General features: G+C 35.0%; 1 protein-coding gene and 1 pseudogene across 1 annotated transcript; one reads left to right on the forward strand and one right to left on the reverse strand.

Annotated features, from left to right (window-relative positions):
* Positions 1-1,828: 1,828 nt before the first annotated feature.
* On the reverse strand, positions 1,829-7,665 carry LOC126701007 (anthocyanidin 3-O-glucosyltransferase 5-like). The gene is made up of 2 exons (XM_050399157.1): positions 7,525-7,665; positions 1,829-3,304 (listed from the first exon to the last, which is right to left on the reverse strand). The coding sequence occupies exons 1-2, from the start codon at positions 7,663-7,665 to the stop codon at positions 1,841-1,843; spliced, it is 1,605 nt and encodes a 534-aa protein (XP_050255114.1). The 3' UTR covers positions 1,829-1,840.
* Positions 7,666-21,838: 14,173 nt separating this feature from the next.
* LOC126701008 (aspartic proteinase nepenthesin-1-like) lies at positions 21,839-23,129 on the forward strand (annotated as a pseudogene).
* Positions 23,130-24,314: the final 1,185 nt, after the last annotated feature.

Genomic DNA, 24,314 nt, shown 5'->3' on the forward strand with positions numbered 1-24,314 from the left:
TCCAAAGTCTTTGTTTCACATGTTTGTTTGTTTATTTGCTATCATATGCTAGATTAGGGTTTTATTTCATTTTGATTCCATAAATATGCATTCACATGTCCATACATGATACCATAGGTGTTGAGTAGCTGCAAGGTAAGTAAAGGTAGGTCATGCATTGATATGAACATGCACCTTTTGTGGTGACAATGTTTGTATGATGTTTGATTTTGAGTATGGATGTTTATACGATCTTAAGATTTGCCATGATGCCTTGCTGCCATGATTGAATTATTGCTTTGTTTTAGATGTATGATATGATAGGGTTTCACATGCTGGGGTTTTCTTTTATGTGCATATGAGTTTGGCTCTCTTTTGTTTAAGGGCAGGTACGTACGTGTTTAGGGATAATGATGCCATGTTGTATGCTTAGATGTATATTAGTGCGTGTGTGAGTATAGATACAAGTGTTGAACATATTTTTTAATGAGGTTAAGACGTAAGACACAATGATACAAGGCCAACGTTAGGGTTGGCAGTCTTGGGTGCTTAACATCTTCCCAAGTATGTACCTAGACTCCGAACTCATATCTCTAGTAGTAAGATCAAAAGGTCATTTCCCGAGAGGACGCTATATATATGGTTCCTAGACCATTGCAAAAACTAGGTGGTGACTCCATCCCTTGTGTCCACAACGAGCACTAAAACACTGATAGTAAGGAACAACGAATCTGGCTTAGCATGTAATGTCGTTTTGTTCTTAGGGCCCTCTAAATGAAATCTAAGCATGTCACAAATTCTTGGTGGTGGGATATTAATACCAGTTTATAAGATAGAGCTTGGAACTACTGAAAAGATTAATTAATCTGTCTTCAGTCCATATGTCAATAAAAAAATTCCAAATCATCAAGGGACAACCTTGGGGGAAGAAGAGCTCGACAATGTTGACCTTTATATAAAAGGTTTGATATAAATCGAAGGCTGTTGAGATTGATGAAAACTCGAAACTTTAACAATGGAGGTTGGGAATGGAGAGAGAGAAAACTATATTGTGGAATGTTGTATGTATATTGAATAATGGTAAAGTACTATGTTTGTGTGTTTATATAGTAATTAGTAAGAGTAGAGCTCGGGAAGACAAACTAACTAACTAACCGATTAACAAATAATAAGCAACCAATACAAAAGAGACATATATTAACTAATCTACTATGACAAAAACTGATTGGTGTCTTAGTTTGATGATAAAAAGCTATCATTAGGAGTAGACGCCATAGTTTAAAACTCTATAAAAAAATACTCTAACATTTAAGTGAACGACTTGTAGTTTATAATTACAATACAATGACTGTAACTTTACTGGAACTTTACTAGACTTGTTCTTCTGCTTTAATCTTCACTCATTCTAACAAAGGCCATCTCTCCACTGCTTGCTCACTGTCATTCAAGAAGCAAGGTCCATACTCTCCAATAAAGGAAAAAGAACCTTTAAACTTCTTCATAAATCCTTTTTCCACACACAAAAGAAATAGAAGAAGAATAAAAATATTCCTCTGCAACCCTTCACATCATCGAAGGGCCTAATTCTAAAACTTGTTAAAAAGAGTAGGAAAATTGGAAAAGCCTCACGAGGCACTTCTTCACACCAAGGATCATGCCAAAAAAAGTGGACACACTAACCATCACCAAACTCAAATTTAATAAAAGAAAGAGAAATGTGACTAACCATTACAAATATGTATCCAAAGGCTAATATTATGCCGCATGTAATTTTTCACAATGAAGACAAAAACATGCATGACTAGAATTTAACTCAAATAGCGCATAGGTGATCGGAGTGTGTAATCGTCCCAAACTTTAATTAGATTTGATCTGAAGTTGTCCATTCTTTGACCACACAAAAAAGTGACTCATATGATGATCCACCAAAGTTCAACCCTTGAGATGCACTGTGTTCTAGCTCTTTAGCCCTACCCCTTATTGCCTTCCCTTCTTCACCTTCCATCACCATCCTTACCATCCTCTCTATTTCCTCCCTTTCCACCACACCTTTTCCCTCTCCCACCATCGGCTTAACAGCCACACCGACCTCTTCCACCAGCATCGCCGCATTCATTTTCTGCTCTGCATAAAGCGGCCACGCTATCATTGGCACACCATAAATGATGCTCTCAAGAGTAGAGTTCCACCCATAGTGAGACAAAAACACACCCGTTGATGGGTGGCGGAGCACCGCTACTTGTGGAGCCCAAGATGGCACCACCAGCCCCACCCCTTTGGTCCTCTCTATAAACCCTTCAGGCAAATATGCCTTTGGATCATTAACATCACCATCCACGTTGAAAAATGAACCTGAGGCACTACCATCGGTTGGCTTACGTGCCACCAATATGAACCTTTGTTGGCTCAGTTCCAAACCCCATGCCAACTCAGTGAGCTGCGCGGTTAGAGTCCCTCCACTACCCAATGAAACGAGGAGAATCGAATCCAATGGTTGTTTGTCTAGCCAAGCCACACACTTGGCACCTAATTCAGTCAATGGCTCGTCCTCTTTGATAAGCGGCCCAACTGGATGAACTGGTGGTGTGGCTATTTGCTTATAGAAAGGGAGCTCTCTTATTGCTTTAAGCAAAGCTGTTTCACAATCCTCCCATGAGTTCAAGAAAATCCCTGTTGCCAATGGGGTTCGATTAAAGTGGAACAAGACCCACTTGTATTCATCAATCTTCCGGTTCCTGACCTGGTCTAGCAAGTCCTCGATTCGTATCGGTGTGCAACCTGGGGCCTGAACCGGTTCAGGAAGGTCAACGTACTCGCACTCCACCTCACGGTCCAGTGTAGGAAGGTACAAAGTGAAAGCAAGGAAAGCAGTTGAGCATGTGAACAACATGTAGGTAGGAATAGAAAGCTCATTGCAGATTTCAAAAGCTTGTGTCCAAAACAACTCAATGATTAGAGCTTGTGGCTTGCCCAACTCAATGAGGACCGACTTCAGTGGCTTGAGGCTCTCCTGTACGTTGATACAAAGCCGAGTGACAATCCCAGCGTCTTCTGTGACCAGTGCTGAAATATCAACAAGTGGGAGGTCGATAACTTTGAGGTTTGGAGGGAGAGTTGGTGAGTGGAGTAGTTGGTTTTGAGCTGCAGAAGCCTCGGTGGTGATGTTGAGGAGGCTGACATGGATGCCATGGCGGACGACAAGTTGTTTAGCTAGCTCGAGTAAAGGGATGATGGGGCCCATGCCTGGACTTGGAAGGACTGCAACATGGGCTTTCATGGTTTCAGATTGTGAGATGTAGTTGGAGACTGGTGTGGATAAGTGGGTCTATATATGTATATATGTATAGTATAGGACAGTTGGCTCAGGTTTGCAATTTGCAACAACTAAGAACAATTTTGGTGTCTCTGTGTAGGTAGCAGAACATGGGTTTGTGGTGCTATTGGACGAATCTATATACCTCTGCTGAAAATAAAAAATCTCTCAATTTGCAGAGCAAAATGGTAACCTTTTTCTAATATAAGTTTACATTGTACTGTCATTATAAATCTAAACTTAAAATTTTCCTTAATTAATAATATAGAATTGTGTAGCGCATGTATTTTTTCTAAGAGTTTTGATTCTCTTACATTCAATATTTTTCATTTATTTTTTTTCTACTTTTATGTATTAAAATGTGAATATTTTTAAAATATAGTATTTTCACATCAATTATGAATGTGTAAAAAAATGGATGTGATTGAGTGTGAAAGAATATTTTTCCTTTTTCTTTCTTTGGCACTTTTGTTTAGCTTAGCTAAGGGAAATTTTATTTATTTATTTTTTTGATCAATAGCGAAAGATTTTATTGAAGAAGAAAAACATTAGGAACTGCCTACACCAGAAACAAGTCAAGTTCCTACAAAAGAGTAACAAAAATCTTGGACCCAAGAACAGAATCAAAAGACGACCATGCAAGCTGCGTTTATAATAGGACAGTACTAGCTAGCCGCATAAATATATGAAAATGCAGCTATCATATAATTGCACCAAATGCTTCGAAAGCTGTGTTTTTAATATAGGAAAATGTGTTAGGGTCTGTTTGGATACTGCTTATTTTGCTGAAACTGAAAACTTATTGCTGAAATTACTGTAGATAAAGGTAAAAGTTAATTGAAATAGTACAACGAGACTCATGAATAGTAGCAAAAAGTGTAGTAGGACCTATCAATAATAGTAAAAATAAGCTGAATAGTAAAATAATTTTAATAAGCTGAATAGTGCATATATAGACATGCACCTCCTTTATTTATATTAAAGAAAAGGTTATATTTCCTTATTAGCTCGCTGTGTGATCATATGAGCATTGTCTGATGTGAATACACAAAACTTTAACGTTTTTAATATGATATTGATTCGATTTTGCTTAGCTCTTAGGAAGACTTTTCGTAAAATCTTTTCTAAAAGGTCAAGGTGGGACTGTCAAAAGACTCAAAACTGATATTATTTTTTAAAAACACAAAACTTAGGGCTGTTTAGTAGTAGTGTTTAAGTATTGTTGTTCAGTTTTCAGTATTGTGAAAATACGTATTTAAGTGTTATAAAATTACGTGTCAAAAGTATTATTGTTATTTAAATACTTAAAACTATTGTTTAAACAACAGTGTCAAACAACCCCTTAATTTTTCATCCAGTGTTCAGTATTTTACATTTCGTTGTGTTTTTTCAAAGTGGAAATTTCATTTTTAGGCTTATACCTCCTAATAAATATCAAATTGTATTTTCATACTTACTAGTAGTATGAATATTGTTCGGAGGCCTTTTTTCAGTTTCTCGGCCACGTGTTTTCTGCTGGAGGGGTGACCTTGCTAGGCTCAAGTTGTATTTGGGGAGTTGAATCCGGAACTCAACATTGAGCCACGTGGTCCAATGGCTACCGGCATACTTTTAAGCCTACAAAACCATTAAAGCCAAAGTCTAAGAATCACGATAATGGTTGAATAAATATGTAATATGTGTTTGATATAATAACTTTGATTAATAGTTGTAATAGTAGTTGAAATAAAGTAATATATATTTAAAGGTGAAGTAATCATGTACTCAATGATATAAATTTAAAGATATGGAAGCAGAGTCACTTATCTTTAATGGTTTATAGCTCCAGCTGTATAGCATTAGTGAGTTGACAGTATTCCCGCAAAATAACTCTAGCGATAGAGAGGCAGTTTGCCATGATAACTTCAATATTGAAGGGGAAAAATTGGTGCAATTGGAGGGAGAGAAAGTATGTCCAGCTGTGTGTAGAGGCTGGTTAAGCTTGCCCCTCTTATCATGCATTTAAATGAGTTTAAACTTTGATTAATAGTTGTAATAGTAGTTGGAATAAAGTAATATGTATTTAAATGTGAAGTAATCATGTACTCAATGATGTAAATTTAAAGATATGGAAGCAAAGTTACTTATCTTTATATGGTTTGTAACTCCAGTTGTGTAGTATTTGCGAGTTGATAGGATTCTAGCAAAATGACTCCAGCGTTGGAGAGACAGTTTGTCATGATAACTTTAAGATTGAAGATGAAAAATGGGTGCAACTAGAGGGAGAGAGACCATATTCAACTATGTGTAGAGCTGGTTAAGCTTGTCCCTTTTATCATACACTTAAATGAGTTTCCCCTTGATAATGCTCTTTTAGGTGTTGTGAACTTATGAATAGTATTGGCTTCCATAAGAAGAGCTTTTGTATGAAGTATTTATGCCTTCCTAGAGAAGGGATTTATGTAAGATAAATTTGTACCTTCCATAAGAAGAGCTTTGATATGAAATCTTGGTGCCTTCTAGAACAAGGGCTTTAATATTAGAAGTTTATGCCTTCCATGAGAAGGACTTTTATAAGAGAGGTGGAGAAGAGTATTGAGATGTGTTTATGGGCAACAAAATAGTAGAACTTCAAAGTGAGAGAGTATGAGAGTGGAGCTTAGAAGAGTTGCGGTGTGTCATATGTAATGGTGTAGTAAGTGTGTATAGAATTGTGTGAGAGAAATGGAGAAAGAGATGTTTAAAGATATGGGCAGCAAGATAGATGTATTTTCTGAATATAGAGAGTGAGAGAATGATTATAAGAGAGTAATGGTGTTATAGTGTGTTTAGCAAAGCTGTTAGGATTTTTTGCTGGAGAATGTATGGGGGCTTATAAAGGGCATTTATAAGCTAAGGGCTGATGAGTTTAGTTCCTAATTTGGAAACTAAAAACCCAGAAGCTCAGAACTTCATTAAGAGCTTAAGAAGATAATTAGAGGGAGAAAGAATAAAAAAGTTTATGAAAGAGTTGTTCTTCTCTATTGATGTGTCTTTGAGGTGTTGATGAAGGATTCTATTTATAGCTAAGTTTAAGGGGGAGTTTTAGCAAATAATCTTAGCCAAAATCTGTCCCAATCAACAATGAATCTTCAAAAAATCCATCTTAAGATTTGGCTCAAAAAGGTATGTTTACCTTTAAGGTATTCTTGCTATTTTGGGTAACAGCTGCTGGAGGAAAGAGTAGCAGAAAAGGAAAGTATTTTAGCAAGAAAAATATAGTTTCTTTAGTTGGTTTTGGTTTTCAGCCAAATGTGGAAAAATAGTAAAGTTAAGGCTGCTAGATTAGCTATTACATTTGTTCTGAAAAAGCTGTCCTAGCTGTTAGGAAAAGCTGTGACAGCTATCATGAGACAGCTGTCAGAAGACAGTTGTTGCTTGGGGTAGAAGCAGATGAGGTCAGATGTCAGGCTGATAGGATTTGAGCATTAAAAGGCTGATGATGTCACTTCCAGCTAGTTGTCAAGTGCTAAACACATTGCTGGAGTTCTATTGGAAATGTTTCCTCTTTTGGGTGTTTGTATTTTTGGTCCAAGATTCTATTACAACATATTTTTAGTAAATAATAGAATGATTGGTTGATAGTTAATGAAGATTTAAAGACCTAGTTAAGGTCTCATTGTGTTGTGACCTAATCTAGGTGAGCAAGAAGAGCATTTAATGCTCTACTCTAATAGCTGGTAGAGAAAATTTTGGTTTGATTATGGCAGACAGCAGCTAATATTAAAGATATCATGAATGTTTTATATATATGGAGATTAAAGATAGCCAATCAGATTAGGCCATGTGTTTGAGTTGGATTTTAGTTGAAAGTAGTAATAAGATTTATGTACAATAATATAATGAAGTTTCTAAATTTGTATAGGAATAGCTGGAGGTTGAATGAATAGTTATTTGTTCAACATTTAGATGGCTGGAGATATTGAGTGTTTGTCATATGATGAATATTAAGTTTTAAGAAAAGATCAATAGGGAGTTTTATCATCTTAAGTGCTATGTGATAAGAGATGCTTAATATATGTTACCCATTACACACGAACTCGTCAGAGTTTAGAGAGTTGGAGAAGACACGCCAAGCAACATGTTTCTTTTATCAACTTTAAACTGCTGGAGCTTTACTGAATATACCTCTTGGCCCTCCAAACCACGATTCCTAAAGTTTCCCCAAAAAGACTCATGAGCTTGGATCATAAGCCGAAGATGAGATGACGTACCTTGGGTTTTGTTGTCATTTTGCGTAAATATGGGCTTTTGTTGAAGAAGCCGCTTGCCATGAGTATAAGAGAGGTAATATAGGCCATGAGCTTTGATTCATTGCTTGAGTCCGACCCATATGTTGATGTTGATGATGTCATGGGGCTATGATCCCAATTGATGAAGAGGAAATGTGGACCATGAATCCACCTTTTGAAGTAAGAATCTTGTGGGCCATGTGAGCCCAATCCATGAGATATAAGCTTATTTTGGGTTTAAAAGATATTTACCCAAAAAATCAATAATATGTTGATGTGGTGTGGGTTGCCAATGAAGTAGTGCCATGTGGGGCGAAAAAAGAGTCCTCAACAAATATTAATTAAAAATAGATAAAAAAATATTTATTATTATAATTGAAACTAGCATGAATGGAGCCTACAGGACTTGAAGTTAGGAGGGTGGTTCTACTGCTAGTTTTGTGTGACAACTCTAACCTCCGACTTTGTTGTTTAGTTGAGGGTTTTTTATTTTATTATTTTTTTATTTCTTTGATGAGTGTGTTTGTTGGCATTGTTGCTAGGTAATGATAAAAATTTTTTGTTTAAAATTTTTTAAATGGCCAATTTGTTTGTTTTGGGTAAACTTGGTTGGTTGGGCTTTTGTTTTTTTGCTATTGATAATTTTTGTTGTTGGGATAATTTTTTTGAGTTTGTCTATTTTGTTTTAAATTTTAGATCTATAAATTTTTTATGACTTTTAAAAGGAGGAATGTTAGAGATACAAATATTTTCATAAATTGCTGATGTGGTGAGTGATCATTGGTAAGTAAAAAAGTAATGTAAGTGGTGTGCCTAGATGCGAACCAATAAAAATTTGCTATCTTAACCGTTTGTAAAAATATTATAAAAAAGTTTGTGACTATAGTATTACTCTTAAAAAAATCAATGATATTGTTAAGGGTGTCAAAGTGTAATTTTATAAAATAAAATTGCTAAAATTAATACCTATATATATATTTTTTATATACTAATATTTAAAAATTTGGGGGTAGCCCCCCCCCCCCCCCCCCGGGGCGGCGATGCTCCCCAAAGTCAAAGCTTAGAACTCAAATTAGAATGCCAAATTAGAATTTTCAATTTTATGCCATGATGTGTCTAGATTTATGTGGGAAACCACATTATAATTAATTATCCATTTAAGTTTGTGTCATATGTCTATTAAAGTTTTTAATATTTGTGATAAGTAAGTTAATGAGTGCAAAATACTAAGAAGCTAATATTAGTGAACTATAATTTTTTTTTTTTTAAAAAAAAGTTAATCACATATACTCAATTAAAATCACTACTCATTCTATCTTATTAAAAATTAGAAAAAAAAAAATCATAAGTAGTATCAAATTATAATATGTGATTAATTATTTACTTAAAAAATATATATATAATTTGACTAATTATTTATATTTTTATGATAAAATTTGTGTTTAATTTAAATGTATCCATACATATGCATATGTTATGTACTATTTTAAAAAAATAATTTGACTAATTATTTATATTTTATAATAAAAATTGTGTCTAAATTTATGCAAGAACTACACTATAATTATTCACTTAAATTTGTGTCATGTGTCCACCTAAGTTTTTAAATCTTTGTATCATGTGATTTAATGAGGGTAAAATATTAAAAATTTAATATTAATGAGCTATGAAATAAAAAATAAATAAAAAAGAAAAAAAATCACATATACTCAATAAAAATCACCACACAACTAAAATTACCACACGTTCTATTTTAATAGGCCAAGAATGTATTGACCCCTTTGGTAACTTAATCAATTAACTTAACCAAGTAAAATTAATGAGATTCAAATTACATGCAATAAGCGTGATAGCATAAACAAATCACCAACTAAGTTAAATGTAACGGAAAATAAATTTGACACAAGTGATTTGTTTACGAATGGGGAAAACTACCAAGGTAAAACCCCACTAGGTAAATTTAAGATCACCAATCTCGAGAATCCACTATTATAAAAAAAAAAACGGTTAGAAGTAAAAGGAATCTCAGTACCTAATACCAACCTACAGTTGAACATTATCACAATACCTAATTGGACTTGTAATGTAGTGACAATCTCTCCTTTCAATGCATGGCTCCAAGTACATGACTATTTAATCGATACACGGATCCAAGTACGTGACTAACACACCAACTTGAGGAAGATGTTGGTTGCAAAGTTCTTCAGTTTATCCAAATGATGAAAATCAAGAAACTCCTTCGTTACAAAACCCTTGGTGCAAAAATGCAGCAACTTCTACAAAGAATATGATGAATTAAGGTAATTGTCTCTGGTCACAATTTGCATGCACAATCAATTTGCATTGAGTTGCATAATCTTGCATCACCTTTGACGGTCCTTAAAATAATCCTTATATATGTCTAGGGTTGTGAGAAAAGAAGCCCTACACAAATACACATTGATATGCATGAAAACATATCTAGAAATCTGAATTTTGTAATTCTCGAAAGATACTGTTTCTGTCAAGCAGCTGTCAAGCACAAGCATTAAACCTCAATAGATATTATCTGTCGAGATATCTATTGAAATTTAATGAACAACACTTTTTCACTTATTTCTTGGACAGACTTGCATGGTATCAATACTAGACTTGAACTCTTGTTCCTTGAAGTACTAAACCCGTCCTAGATCTTCCCAATTACAAGTAAAGTACGTTTTGTTAAAAGATTAACCAATTTTACATACCATTTGTTCTAACAAGTTCCACATATGTCCTAACATATCTTATTAAAAATTAGAAAAAAAAAATGATCATAAGTATTATTAAATTTAGGTAAGAATTTTAATATGTGACTAATTATGTATGTTTGCTTTTAAAAAAAAATAATTTGACTAATTATTTATATTTTTATAAGAGAAAAAAACAAAAAATACACATTGGTATGTTAAATAATCACATATATTATACATTCGTTGATATAATTACCATACATCACTACATCCATTTGTAAGAATCATTTAAAGAGGCCAAAAACCTCAAAACGTGACACTTTATTGGGATTTTTTTTTTTTTTTTTTTTTAATTTGGGTCCAACTGACACTCTCTCTATATTAGAGTGAAAAAACTTGGTCTATTGGGATTTCATTTTTCATTTAGGTCCAACTAAGTCTTCTACCAAGTTAAAGAAGGTCACAAGAAACCAAGGTCATTTGGAATCGTCAGAATCATACAATCCTACCGATCCTGAACGATCGCAAAGACCCTCGAAATATCCGGATCGTTTTGGGCAGGTGGGATCGTAAAATCGTAAGATCATAGGATCTAGATCGGGATTTTGATAACCATGCTTGTAATTTAATTGCCATCTTCCTATATACTAACTTTGCCGCACCTTTATAGATTGACATCTTCCTGTATACTAACTTTTCCTATGGTAATAATCTATCCTTATGATGAAAAACTCTTCTTCCCACTTGCTTGTCATAAAAGGACTTTGCAAGTCATGCCAGTTAAGAGGTTGAGGAAGCTGCGACCATAAGACATGGAATGTGTCGTTTAATTATAGATCACCATGATTCACATGCTCCACTAACAAAAATAATCCTCATACAAAGTTATACATTTAGCAATAAATCATGGAATATGTTGATCTCCATGTTGGATATATTTCAACAATTTACTTTTGTAACTAAACAAAAAGGAACAACATACAGATCTAAATATAAGCAATAACTCAGATAGATTGTGATAGGTAAAAGCAATAAAAAGATACAATATATATAAGAAAAAATATGCAAATAATTAAAAACTCATAGACCAAATGCGTGAAGGATGAATGATTCAGATCAAATCTTGTGTTTGACACAATCTCCTTAAAGTAGATTTCACCCCTCACACAATCTATGGTGCTTTGAGATTCACGAACGTCTACTTCCTAAGATAAAATGATCTACAGCATGGAGAAAAAGCACAAGGTCCGTGCTTTGCGAACTACTCTATGTCTCTTTCTCTCTATTTTACTCAAATGAATGCACAAAAAATTCTCTCTAAAAATTTTTTTTTCATGAATGAGGGACTATGAAAACATACATTACTGAACAGACACACTATTTCAGAAACTGTTGTATATAGACTTATTGACTTATAAAATAAAAAAATAAAAAATTATTATTAATTGGATAAGTGGGCCCAGTCTACACATGCCTAAAACCCAACCCAATATCCAACCCAAAACTCATATTCTTTATTATTTCTTATGTGGGACTCAAGAATTCTCACTACTTTAATATCATGTTTGAGTGGACACATGAGGAGTCAATTTCTTATTTACTCCATAATATTTATCTAACAATCCCCCACATGAATGGAAATTGATAAAACACAATGCAAATGAGAATGCAGACACACAGAGAGTAGAAGAAAAGTTACTGTATCGGGAGAGGTGGCTTTTAGCTTTGAACCTTCCTTTATGAAAGACCATCGGATATACTAGCTAATTAGTGAACAAGATGTTTTTGAATTGTTAGCCTTTTATGTATACCAAGACAATAGAATTCACACAACTCCTTTTCAAACATATTTCGTTCTTATAGTTTTGTTCATTTCGACCCTGAACATATCCTGGTAAATTTATGAAGTGCTTTAGAGAGTTCAACCTTAAAATTCTCATGGAAGCGGCCCACTTCACACTCATATAGGTGACTCTTATTAAGAATATCCTACTATACCCTACTTGGTTTTCCAAGATATAAAAATCATAAAAAGCAAAACTTACCCTGAACATCACTTACAGGCATCACTATTTCATCATAAGAATGGGTGGGAGATTTTATCTCCATAGTAATAAAAACTAGTCTTCACGATTTGATTGTCCCTTTGAACCTAGATCTTAGGATCTTCAGTAAGCTAGGTTGGGTTGTCATCCCGACACTTTTATTTCATATGCTTTAACCACATTCACCTCAATGAGCAGTTTACTTGCTCTCTACTCAAAAAAATTGATTACGGATCTATTTTATAATCTGGAACTACTTCCATTTTAGAGCAATTACGTCATGGTTTTATGTCTCTGATGAATATGTCAAGACCCTCCATAACTCTATGTCCTACCAATATATACAAATAGGAGGCACAAGTATCCAACATTGCATGTTTGTTTAGATTTATTGACTTCCCAATAAATACATATGCTCTTTGCATGAGGTGTTCTCACTAGAATGTCGTCACATTTCTCATGTGATTGAGACAAGACAAGTCCATTAGATGTATTAGAAATTTTCATTTCTTGTACCACATCTACAACACTTACATGAGCATATCCCATAACGAAATAGCCTCTTGTGATATATTTCACATCACACTAGTTGCATTAAATCTAAACTCATTTGACATCATCTAATTGTCAAATTTCCCATGTCATTGGATTGAAACTTCCTTCAGTCTATACAAAGATTTAACAAGTTTAAATACTTTGTTTCCTTGTACAAGAACCACAAACCCCTTTGGTTTATTGTGTATCAAGAAAACTCACATCTTCTTTTCACATCTTCTTTTTATTTGTAGCCTTCTAAAACAAGTCTTGCATTGTAATAGTAAATAATTCCATCAACTCTCAAATTCCCAAGTGGTAGATCTACCAACTACTATGCATAGATTTCTAAGATGGATTTATTGCACTATTGACAATTTCTTTCCAAGAAGGCACCTCAAGATATTACTTCTTTGAAAATTTAAGTTCATCTTCTAACATATGAATTAGAAAATCTGGACAAAACTAATATGGCATTTGTCCTTTTACTACGCTTAGGCTCAACCTCTCTTCCATCAACTCTTGATTATGAGAGATACTAAACGTAGACTCAAACTTTCTTTCAAGAAAATTTAACACTTGAAAAATGTTCTAATTAATTTTCATGCATATAAGAATAATAGATTCATAAATTAGAAAGCACATAGCACTATTATGACCATAACCAATGAAAACATAACCAATGGTTTTTTATCCTCTAGGCATAGGAACCACCACCTTCATCAAACACCCCCACATTTAAATAATTTATAGAAAGGTGATCACTCTTTCCATATTTCACAAGGTGTCTTAGTGGTTTTCTTTTAAAGCGTCTCAATGAAAAAATAAATAGTGGAAATAATAGCTTCCCCCCACAAGTACTATCGTAGTCAAGAACTTATTGCATTCATTGAGTTATTTATCAACTTCATTCTTATAATGAATGAACATATCTAATGCATCATCCTTGCTTACTTAATAAGCACTCATATCAAACTCTTGTACATTCCAAAACATTAGACAATTTAAGCATGTCAACTAAGGCGTGTAACATATATTTCATCCAAAGAAATATTACAAAACATATATTGGGATTAAATAGATTAATATCCAATCAAGTTCACACACACACACACACACACACACGTTGGAAATTAAATAAGGCTATATGTGCTCAAATACAACAATCACATATCCTCAATATCAATACAAACAATTGTTTCTTAAACTTTATAAACAAATAACACATCTGACCTAGGGGTGAACTAAACACTCTCTAATTGAGATTGAAACCCCATAATAACAGCCCCATTAATGTGCAATTTGTCTCATTCTTTTTTCAAAATTTAACGCAATCAAATATTGGGCTTATATCCCCACTTTTGAAATTATTAATAATAGCTCTCGTAATGCTATTTAATTATCAATTAGAGGATCACTTGATGAATTAAAGAAGGCTAACCAAAAACTAAAAGATGGCAACCATGCTCAAAATTGAGTGCGTTTAAAAGGATTCAAAAATTTTGTCTCCAAAGAAATTTTCAATTTCCTTTATTCATCAAGCCCATGCACTATTGCACATAAAAGGCCAAGGACATGTTATTAGCATTAAAGACTTGTTTAACAGTCATTTACAATCTTGCACAGCAATCAATGGTCAAACGATAACTTGGTTACCATGACTATCAAAGTTGACACACCAGCACACAAGAAGATTACACAGAACAGAATCACAAAAGTATATAAGTGAACAAACACTTGACATAGAGAGACTAATAGAGGCATAGAGAGAGTGAGAAACTTACCAAACGTCCACAATGAAGATAGATCGAGGCAGCACCACCGCGGCAGAGGCGAAAGTAGCTTGACTGCTTATGGCTAGGGAAGTTTAGATCTTTACTTTACTGGGTTGGGAAGTTTGGGTTGTGTTTGTGAAGGTTTTTTTTTTTTTTTTTTTTTTAACTATGTTTATGGAGTTTAATGTTGTGTTTTGTATCTATTTATTTGGATTATAGTCCTGATTTAATTAGAATTTGGATTCTTAACCTAATTAGGAATAGGAATTTGACTAACAAGTGATTTGGTTTTTTTTTTTTTTTTTTAAGCAAAATTGTTTATGGGCCAAAAGAATGGGCTGGGTTTTAAGATTGAATTGCTATGTATTTTTTTTTATCAAAAATCTGGAAGGGGCCGATTCTTGCTTCTTTTTTTAGTACTATAATTCTAGCAATTCTTCAAAACGTAGGGGGGGCCATGGCCCCCTCTATGAGTAGCTACGAGAATATGCTTTACTCTCACTCTTCTTCACATACTTCACTTGAACGGCCTGAACAACAAAGTGAACAAATACTTGACATAGAGAGAATAATAGAGGCATAGAGAGAGTGAGAAACTAACCAAACTTCCACAGTGAAGATAGATCGATGCAGCACCGCAACAGAGGCGAAGGTAGCTTAACTGCTTGTGGCTGGAGAAGTTTAGATCTTTAGGTTACTTGGTTGGGAAGTTTAGGTTTTGTTTGTGATTTTTTTTTTTTAAACTATGTTTGTGAAGTTTAATGTTGTGATTTGTATCTATTTATTTGGATTTTATAATCCCGATTTAATTAGAATTTGGATTCCTAATTTAATTTGGAATAGTAATTTGACTAATAAGTGATTTTTTTTTTTTTTTTTTTAACCAAAAATGATTATGGGCCAAAGAATAGGTTGGGTTTTAAGATTCAATTGTTATGTATTTTTTGTCAAAAATCTGGGGGAGGGGGAGGGGGCGCGGTTCTTGCTTTTTTTTTTTTTTTAGTACTATAATTCTAGGAATTCTTCAAAACTTAAGGGGGCCATGGCCCCCCTGGCTTCGCCTGTGATGGTAACTAGGACTTATTCACAGTTGGTCACACCAGATTTCATGAATATGGTTTGATTAGTTATTCCAAATCTTAAACTAAATATGAAACATCCACTTATATATACCCCATCAAGATTCCAATATAGGCAGAATGGCAAGTATTTATAAAATAATAAGTAATGTAATGTTGTATTACAAGAAGATTGAATTCGTGTTGTATTATGGAAAACATTTTGCACACCAATGGACCATATGTTTGGTGCATGGAATATTTTTGTCCTCATTTGAATTGATTTAGGAGTAGTCATTGATTATTAAAATATCGCCTAGGCAATTGTGAATATTTGAATCATTTTTGGGTCCCATATGTACTGATTACCATTAGATTTTGTTTCCTTATATATATATACAAGATTTTCATTAGATGGTTTTCACTGTTATTTTCTTTAATTGGTCCCATAATGCTTTTTTATTTGATATGACATAAAATCTTTTTGCATCATGATGATAGATCCTAGACCCATTGATGGTAGCGTTTTGACGGAACAAGCAAATCATCAATCTGAGTTACTTTAGAACCCTAGAGGCCAGGTAAAAATTTTCGCATCATGCTTCTTGTTAATAAGTAATGGCAAAGATGTGACATTTTGAGGACTAATATGTACACAAGCAATATTTTTATAACTTTAAAGCATTAATCAAAACTTATAGATTATACTACTTCTTTTGGATGTTGAGTTGTTCTTTAATGGCATATTATGTACTTGACCGCAGTATAAGATATTTATCTATTGTTAAAACATTTGCAAGATCCTCCTAGCACACTGAATTGTTGAAGTTTCCATGAAAAGTTGATATGTCGAGATCCAATGGTAGATGATCGTGTCATTGCCATTATGAGGTTACTTGGTCTAGAAGGTCTGCACATGGTCTCATCCATAAAGCTTGATAATGCATTAATCATTGCATTTGTAGAACGATGGCACCCAGAGACCCATACATTTCACCTACCGCATGATAAGATGATGATCACATTGCAAGATGTGGAAGTTATCATGGAGATGCCCATCGAGGGTGAGGCAATGGTTGGATCCACTAAAAGAACTTGGACAACTGTGTGTGTTGAAATGCTTGGAATTCAAATTCCAAATGATCCTCAAACCGTGCTAGATAGTTAGAGGATTCAAATAAAAGTGCTCATCGACCATATTGGACAACCGCTGCCTCTAGATGCCAATGAGTTGCAAGTTCATCAGTATGCTCACTGTTATGTACTAGCCCTACTAGGGGATATGATCAATTCCGGAGATAGGGTCCATCTCATGTGGTTGGAATTCATGCAAAACCTTTGTAATCTACCCAAGAAGGCAAAGCAAATTGGTGGACCATTGATTTTGATTCAATTGTGGATATATGCTAGGTTCCCACATATGTCCCCATAGAAGGTGCCCCCATCAAAGGGTGTTTGTGGTCCACCACCACCACCAATTCCTCTTGCCATGAAGTAATTATATATTGCGTAATTAGTGTGCTATCATTAGATGTATTATGCCACAATCATTTTATCATTCGAGTTTTACATAATGGCCATGCTATGTTACATGCTTGTAGGTAGGCAGGTGCTAAACCCAATTGGTTCATAAAGTTTCAAAGCGCATTTGGTTCTTAAAGTTTCAAGTGGGCATTATTGGAAAAAAAAATCTCTCTCTCTCTCTCTCTCTCTTAAGTTGAAAACTCTAGCCACCCCTAGGCTCAATAGGTGTTTCTAACTCATATTAATGCCAAAGAGAAGACTACCTAAGGATTTCAATGAGAACATGCTTGAAAATTCTAAAGATTTATTTCAATATGCATTGAAAGATGCGTCACTAGCCTTTCTCATTACTTATGTGGGCAAGTAGTGGATATGACTCCTAAACTTTATATGAATCATCAAGAAAGCTCTATAAATTCACATGACATGATAATTTCAACTTATGTGCATGGCAAGAGAGCAAAAAGAACCCCAACACATTGACATGAAAAATTCAGCTTTCTTTTTTTTCTTTTTCATTTTTTGGTAAAAGAGGGTTGCATTAAGAAAACTAAGGAACAAACGTAGTCTTAGGACACTTCCCATTTAAATACAGACCATTAAACTCAACTAAGAAAACATCAACAACATCCACAGGTAGACAACTAAAAAGATTAAACTGATTTTCTTGGGCAACTTCTATCCTGGCCAGCTTGTCAGCAGTCCTGTTCGCTTCTCAAAAGCAATGTGTTAAACTGAATCTAGTGAATTTGGGTAGCTAGTAACCTGCAATCATCCACCATAGGAGAAGCCAAACTATTAGAGCAATTTGAAGTAGACAAAACATCAATAATCGATTTAGCATCTAACTCAACTTCAATAGCATTAAAATTTCTATTTATGCAGAGTAAAAGCCCATTACGTAGAGCCCATAATTCAACTATATACCTAGAAGTAATGCCTATATTCCTCACAAACCCCATGATCCAAGCACCTTCGATATCAGGAATAACTCCTCCTCCTCCCGCTGGCCCTGGGTGATTATCCGTTTGTATTCAACTTAACCCATCCACGGGCCAGTTTTTCCCATCGAATTTGCTTCACAGCTAGGTGGGTAGGGGTTTTTGGGGAGTAAGCATAGAAGAAAAATTTCATTACTCTCTGCACTGCCTCTTTAGCTAGCATGGGGTTGGTTCTTTTACACTTTAATACCATATAAGAGTTTTAATGAGTGAATAAAATGCATTAATTTCATTGTACGAAACTAATCCATATATATACAAGGAAAATAGCTACTAACTAAGCCTAACTAACTTCCCAATCTATCCAGATCTTCCCTCCAAAATTGGTTATGCAAATACACCAATCACCAAACAACACATGTCTATAATTAATAAAAACTAACTACACCACATCCTAAACTACAAGTAGCATAACAAACAGAAAGACTAAACTACAGTCATTTATGCAGAAGCTAACAGCTTGTCCTTCCAATACTTTGCTTCCATCGACCTGAACCTACTGATATACCACCCGATTCCTATTGTTCCAGATGGTCCAAAGTCCAAACAGTAAACGAAAACATTATGTTCCAAGGAATAGTGCACCGAGACCTTGCCTTAATAGTAACACAATTGGTTGACAACTATTCGTTAAAGTCTTGAGTGACGAAGGAACAACTAACTGTGGAGATTCCCAGCTGGATCCATATGTGTTTTTTGATTAGGCAATCTCAAAGGGCATGAGAAATTGATTAAACATTAGCTTGGCAAAGAGGACAGGTAACATCAATATACATGCCTTTTGATGCTAGACATTCTCTAACCCCAATGATGTTATGACATCACTTCCAAAGGAAAGTTTGAACTCTTGGAAGGATTTTTAGGTCCCAACCCCATTTTCCGTGGAAAAGATCAAGAGAATCCAGCCCTGTTGCAATCCTATTCACACTTGTTAGATCAAAGTCCCCATGTTTTGCCCCCATCCAAGTCAACCTGTCTTGGTTCCTTGAAGCTATAGCAAACAGGGTTGCTATAGTTAATTGCTATAGCAATTGGTTGAAAATTTTAGCTTTCACAAAACCAAATTTGTTGCCAAAGTTAATTTCAACTCTTTGTCCTAAATTTTTAATGGAACAGTTCCAAATTTACATCAATTGCATTTAGTATCTTAAAATAAACAAACAAATAAATAAGTAACAAAAAATTGAAAGATGTTATATTCAAAATCTGTGATAATAATGAAAAAGTGTAATTAAATAAGTTGATGAAAGTGATGAGTCAAATTAAGTGTTCAACCAATTCGTTGCAATGCTTACTTGGTAGCATGATGTCAAGATTTCCAATATATAAGTTTGATAATTTTAATTTTTGATTAAATGTTGAAATCACAGTATAAAGTATAGAGTAATATTGAATGTGGCCCTCCAATTCTTTAATCATTATAAAAGACAATGTGTAACAACAGATTACAATATAATATTGCCAAGAGTCTTGTAACTCAACTGGAATCTCTTGCCATTTCTAACAGAAAGATTTAGAGTTCAAATCCCCTTTCCTCCATTGTGTATTGAATTATCCACAAAAAAAGAAAAAAAGAAAAAGAAAGAAAAGGCAATGCAATATAAAAAAACAAAGTGATTTTCCTATATAAAAAAAACAAAGTGATCTTATCTAATGTGAACTTTTAGGATAGATAATAGGGATAATTACAGTAAACCCACCTGTGATATGACCCGTTTTCACTTTGCCTACCCGTGGTTTAAAACTTTACACTTTGCCCACCTGAACTTCAATCCGTTACCCATCCGTTACCCACCTCTGTTAAAATCAAGGGTAAAAATGTATTTTATCTTCAATTTTATGTCTCTCTCCACTAAAAACAAAAAATAACAAAAAAAACTCAAACAAACAAGATCAAAAATGGGGGTTTTGTAGCTTGGGTTCAAGAACACACTTCGTCTTGGTATGAATAGACTTGAGCCAATCAATCCAAATAAAATTTTCATATTCACACAAATCCTAAAAAAACATTTACAAAAATCCTACACTTGAAAGTGCTCTACTCTAATTTCACAAAAATCATTTCAGACACTTTCAGTCATTCACAAAAATCATACACGGCTTCACCTTAGTTCTCTCTCAAATCTCAAACCAAAACCAAAGCAAATCCCTCTTCAAAACCCAGACCCACCACACCTAGCAACATAAACACAGACCCACAAGAACTGACACTCAAAACCAAAACCAAAACCAAAACCAACGATGTCCTAATCTGAATCCCAACTCCAACTCTAACCCCTACCCCAATAGCAAGAGCAAGAAGAAGAAAGGTGGACTCATTTCCATAGATCACATGCTTCTGGCATTGCAAGAGACCAAGGATGAGAGGGATCTCAGAATCCGAGCTCTGTTCGATTTCTTCAATGCTGCCAACCTAGGATACTTGGACAGATTGAGACATATTGCTCGCTACTACTAATAAATTTGTTTTTTATTCTCTCCTCCTTTTCCTCTCCCCGCTGAATCACTCTCTATTCTCACTTGACTCTGTCTCTCTCTCTCTCTCTCTCTCCCATATGCACTAATCAACATCAATAGGTGGTGGTGGTACTAAGTTTTGGTTGCGATCTGGTGGTAGTGGATGTTTGAATTGGTAGTGGCAAATCTGGGTGTCTGAAGGTTGATTTTTGTGGGTTTGTGTTGATATTTGTTTGCTTTGTTGGTGGGTGATGGGTTTAGTTTGATTTGTGAGATGGTTACTAGGTTTGTGATTATTTTTGGGTTGATTTTTGCAGTGGATGTGGTGGTTGCTGGTGCACGATGGGTGGAAGTGCTTTGACATGTTCGCAAATCGGAATTTATGGGTTGATTCTTTGTTCGATTTTTGTGGTCATTCTTGCATATCCAAATTTGTGGGTTGATTACTTGGTTTGGGTTAATTCTTTGGTTGATTTTTATGGGTTGATTTGTTTGGTTTGGATTGATTTTTGTGTAGTTGGGGTTGGGGAATGTTTAAGGGAATTTCAATTAATCTGGGTTTAAATTTATTTTTTTTCTTTGGGACTGAATCTGGGTTTGTTGTTTGTTCCTCCAATTTGTTCTCATTAAAGTTCATGAGCAATGAAAAACCCTAACTTTTTTATTCTTGTTATATTTGTTTTTGCCTAAAAATGTGTTTTTCTAACAGTAAACGGAGAGGTGGGTTACGGAAGGCTAATAGAAGTAACCTCAGGTGGGCAAATTGTAAAGTTTTAAACCAAGGGTATGCCAAGTAAAAACGGGCCAAACCCCAAGTGGGTTTGCTGTAATTATCCCTAGATAATATGACCATCTTCGACAACAATGTTTCAAATTTTTTTAAGGAATCAAAACATCCAATGTTTCAAAAAAAAAAAATTTCTTTGTAATCATTTGTATAATATTTTCTTATAGAATTTTATAAATCATGTGAAGAAACCAAAGTTTTCTCTTCCACCCATTGTTCACACTGGTTGATCCGGTTCTCCAACACATGTACAAAAGGATTGAGCAATACTAATAATAATAACCGTTACATTCAGTTCCAGATTATGATAACGGCAATTCTCTTCTTCCTCTTCCCTAATAAGGCCACTAAACTATCTATTTCATTTCACAAACTTACCATTCACTCCCTAAAACATGCACACTATGGCACATTATGCAACTTCTCTCCAACCCTTACTACTACTACTACCATTTCTAATACTAATTCTCCCATTGCTAACTTTCTCATCAAGGCTAGCTTTTGATGATAACTCATTAAAAACCGGCTTCCGGGTTAGCCTAACACACATTGATGCTGGCCTAAAAAACCTCACAAAACTACAACTCATCCAACGAGCCATAATCAACCGGGTGAAACCCCGGCTTGAGAAGCTTAGTGCAATCACAAAAAATGGTTGAATTGATGATATTAGAGCGCCAGTTTATGCTGGGGACGGAGAGTTCCTCATGAACTTATCGATTGGGACTCCCATGGTACCTTTGGTTGCGATCATGGACACAGGTAGTGACTTGATATGGACACAATGCAAGCCATGTACATACTGTTTCGAACAAGCAACGCCAATTTTCAACCCGAAACTATCTTCTTCTTTTTCGGATGTTACATGCTTTAGTAAGTTGTGTAAGGCTTTGAGAAATTCAAGGTGTGGTAATGGGTGTTGCGAATATTTGAATGTTTATGGGGACGGGTCGTCATCACAAGGGTTTTTATTAAGGGAAACTCTCACTTTTGAAGAACAGGTTTCTCTGCCAAGGATAGGTTTTGGGTGTGGCGTGAACAACGAAGTCATAGGAATGAACAATGTTGCGGGGATAGTGGGACTTGGGCGTGGAACTTTGTCCTTAGTTTCACAACTTGGTTCAAGGAAATTCTCGTACTGTTTCACTTCAATTGGTGACAACAAAAGTAATAGCCTTTTGTTTGGTTCTCTAGCGGATTTGAATGCCTTAAATGGGGCAGTCAAAAGCACCCCATTGATAAGAAATCCAATTCTACCATCTTTTTATTACTTATCTCTTGAAGGTATCACAGTTGGGCAAACTCTCTTGCCTATACCAAAATCGTTGTTCCAAATTGGCAGCGATGGAGGTGGGGCTTGATGATAGATTCTGAAACCACAGTCACTAGTTTACAAGAGGATGCTTTCGACATGCTAAAGCAGGCGTTCGTGGCACAAACAAAGCTTCAGGTGTCATATTCATACACAGCAGAGCTCAATCTTTGCTTTGACTTGCCCTTCAAAAATGTAAGGAAATTAAGTTCCCCAGATTGGTTTTTCATTTCAAGGGATTAGATTTGGAGTTGCCAGCAGAGAACTATATGATACTAGATACCAAGTTAGGACTGGTGTGCTTGGCAATGAGGCCAACGGGTAGGTTGTCAGTTTTCGGGAACTTTCAGCAGTGGAACATGTTGGTGGTAAAATGTAAGTAGACATACATTTAAGTTTATGTATGGTGGTAAAATGTAAGGTCACATGTTTCAATTCAAGAAACTTAATGCACTTCCTACCATTCTTCTAAGTAGACATACCCTGAACCCAAGACTTCACCCTGAACCCAAGACTTCACCCTAAACCTAGCACTTGCAAAAAGGGTGCCAGTTGAGATAGAGTTCATTGGCAACAATTCAAATTATGAAATGTTCATTCAAAACTACAAAGCTAGATATTTTCATTGGCAACACTTTTCAAAAATATATAACATTATGAAATTTTCACCTTGATTGGCTATTCATATTAGTACTCCTGGTGGCATGAGAGTGGGAACTGCGAGATAGATATTTTGCCATCTCTTCTTTTGTCCTAAATTCTGCCTTGGTGACTCCAGCAAGTGTTCTTACTCCATCCATTTCTCTAATTTGTAAGGAATCCCTTGGATGCAAATTTGGAACTAGCAAATCATACACTTCATCCTTGAGTACCTGTCATCACATCATACCACATCAAGCAAATAAACTCAAGTAGTGAGGTGAAGGAAAACAAAACAAAACAAGCTAACTAGAAGTATTTCTTTTACCTCAATAAATGAGACTTTAATAAAAAATTCTCTTGAATCTTTCCTCACTTCAACTCTCTGGAATATGTCTTCCATTACTTTAGGTATGACTCCTACATTACTTCCCTCCCCTGAACAGTTAATCCCCATGGTGTACGTCTTCCCCAACCCCGCCTTAAAAATTACAAACAGAGTAAACTCAGCAATGTATCAAAACATATTTTCGAGTGTTCTAACTCTATAAGATAAAATAAAAAGTTATACCTGGCTATATGCAAGAACAGTGGCATTATAACCACGGAATAGTGCATCCACAAGAGGAGAAACACAATCATCGTATAATGCTGAAGCAGGCGAGCCAGTACTACCACCATAAACATAATCGAAGGTGAAGGACTCCAAACCAATTTGCACCTAATTTTGAACACCAAATTTCTAGCCTGATACTCACCGCGACTCGGACGCGTTGTGAACTCCTCGCTTCTGAATTCTTCATCTCCAAAACCAGAGAGATTGCGAGAGATCGACGGGCTTTTGGTTTTTTTTTTTTCCAAAACGAAACACACAGAGAGAGAAATACAAACGATGTCAATGTTACTGTTGCTATTAGTTTGAGAGTGAG

Source organism: Quercus robur, chromosome 9, assembly GCF_932294415.1.
Source record: "Quercus robur chromosome 9, dhQueRobu3.1, whole genome shotgun sequence".
Lineage (NCBI taxonomy): Eukaryota > Viridiplantae > Streptophyta > Magnoliopsida > Fagales > Fagaceae > Quercus > Quercus robur.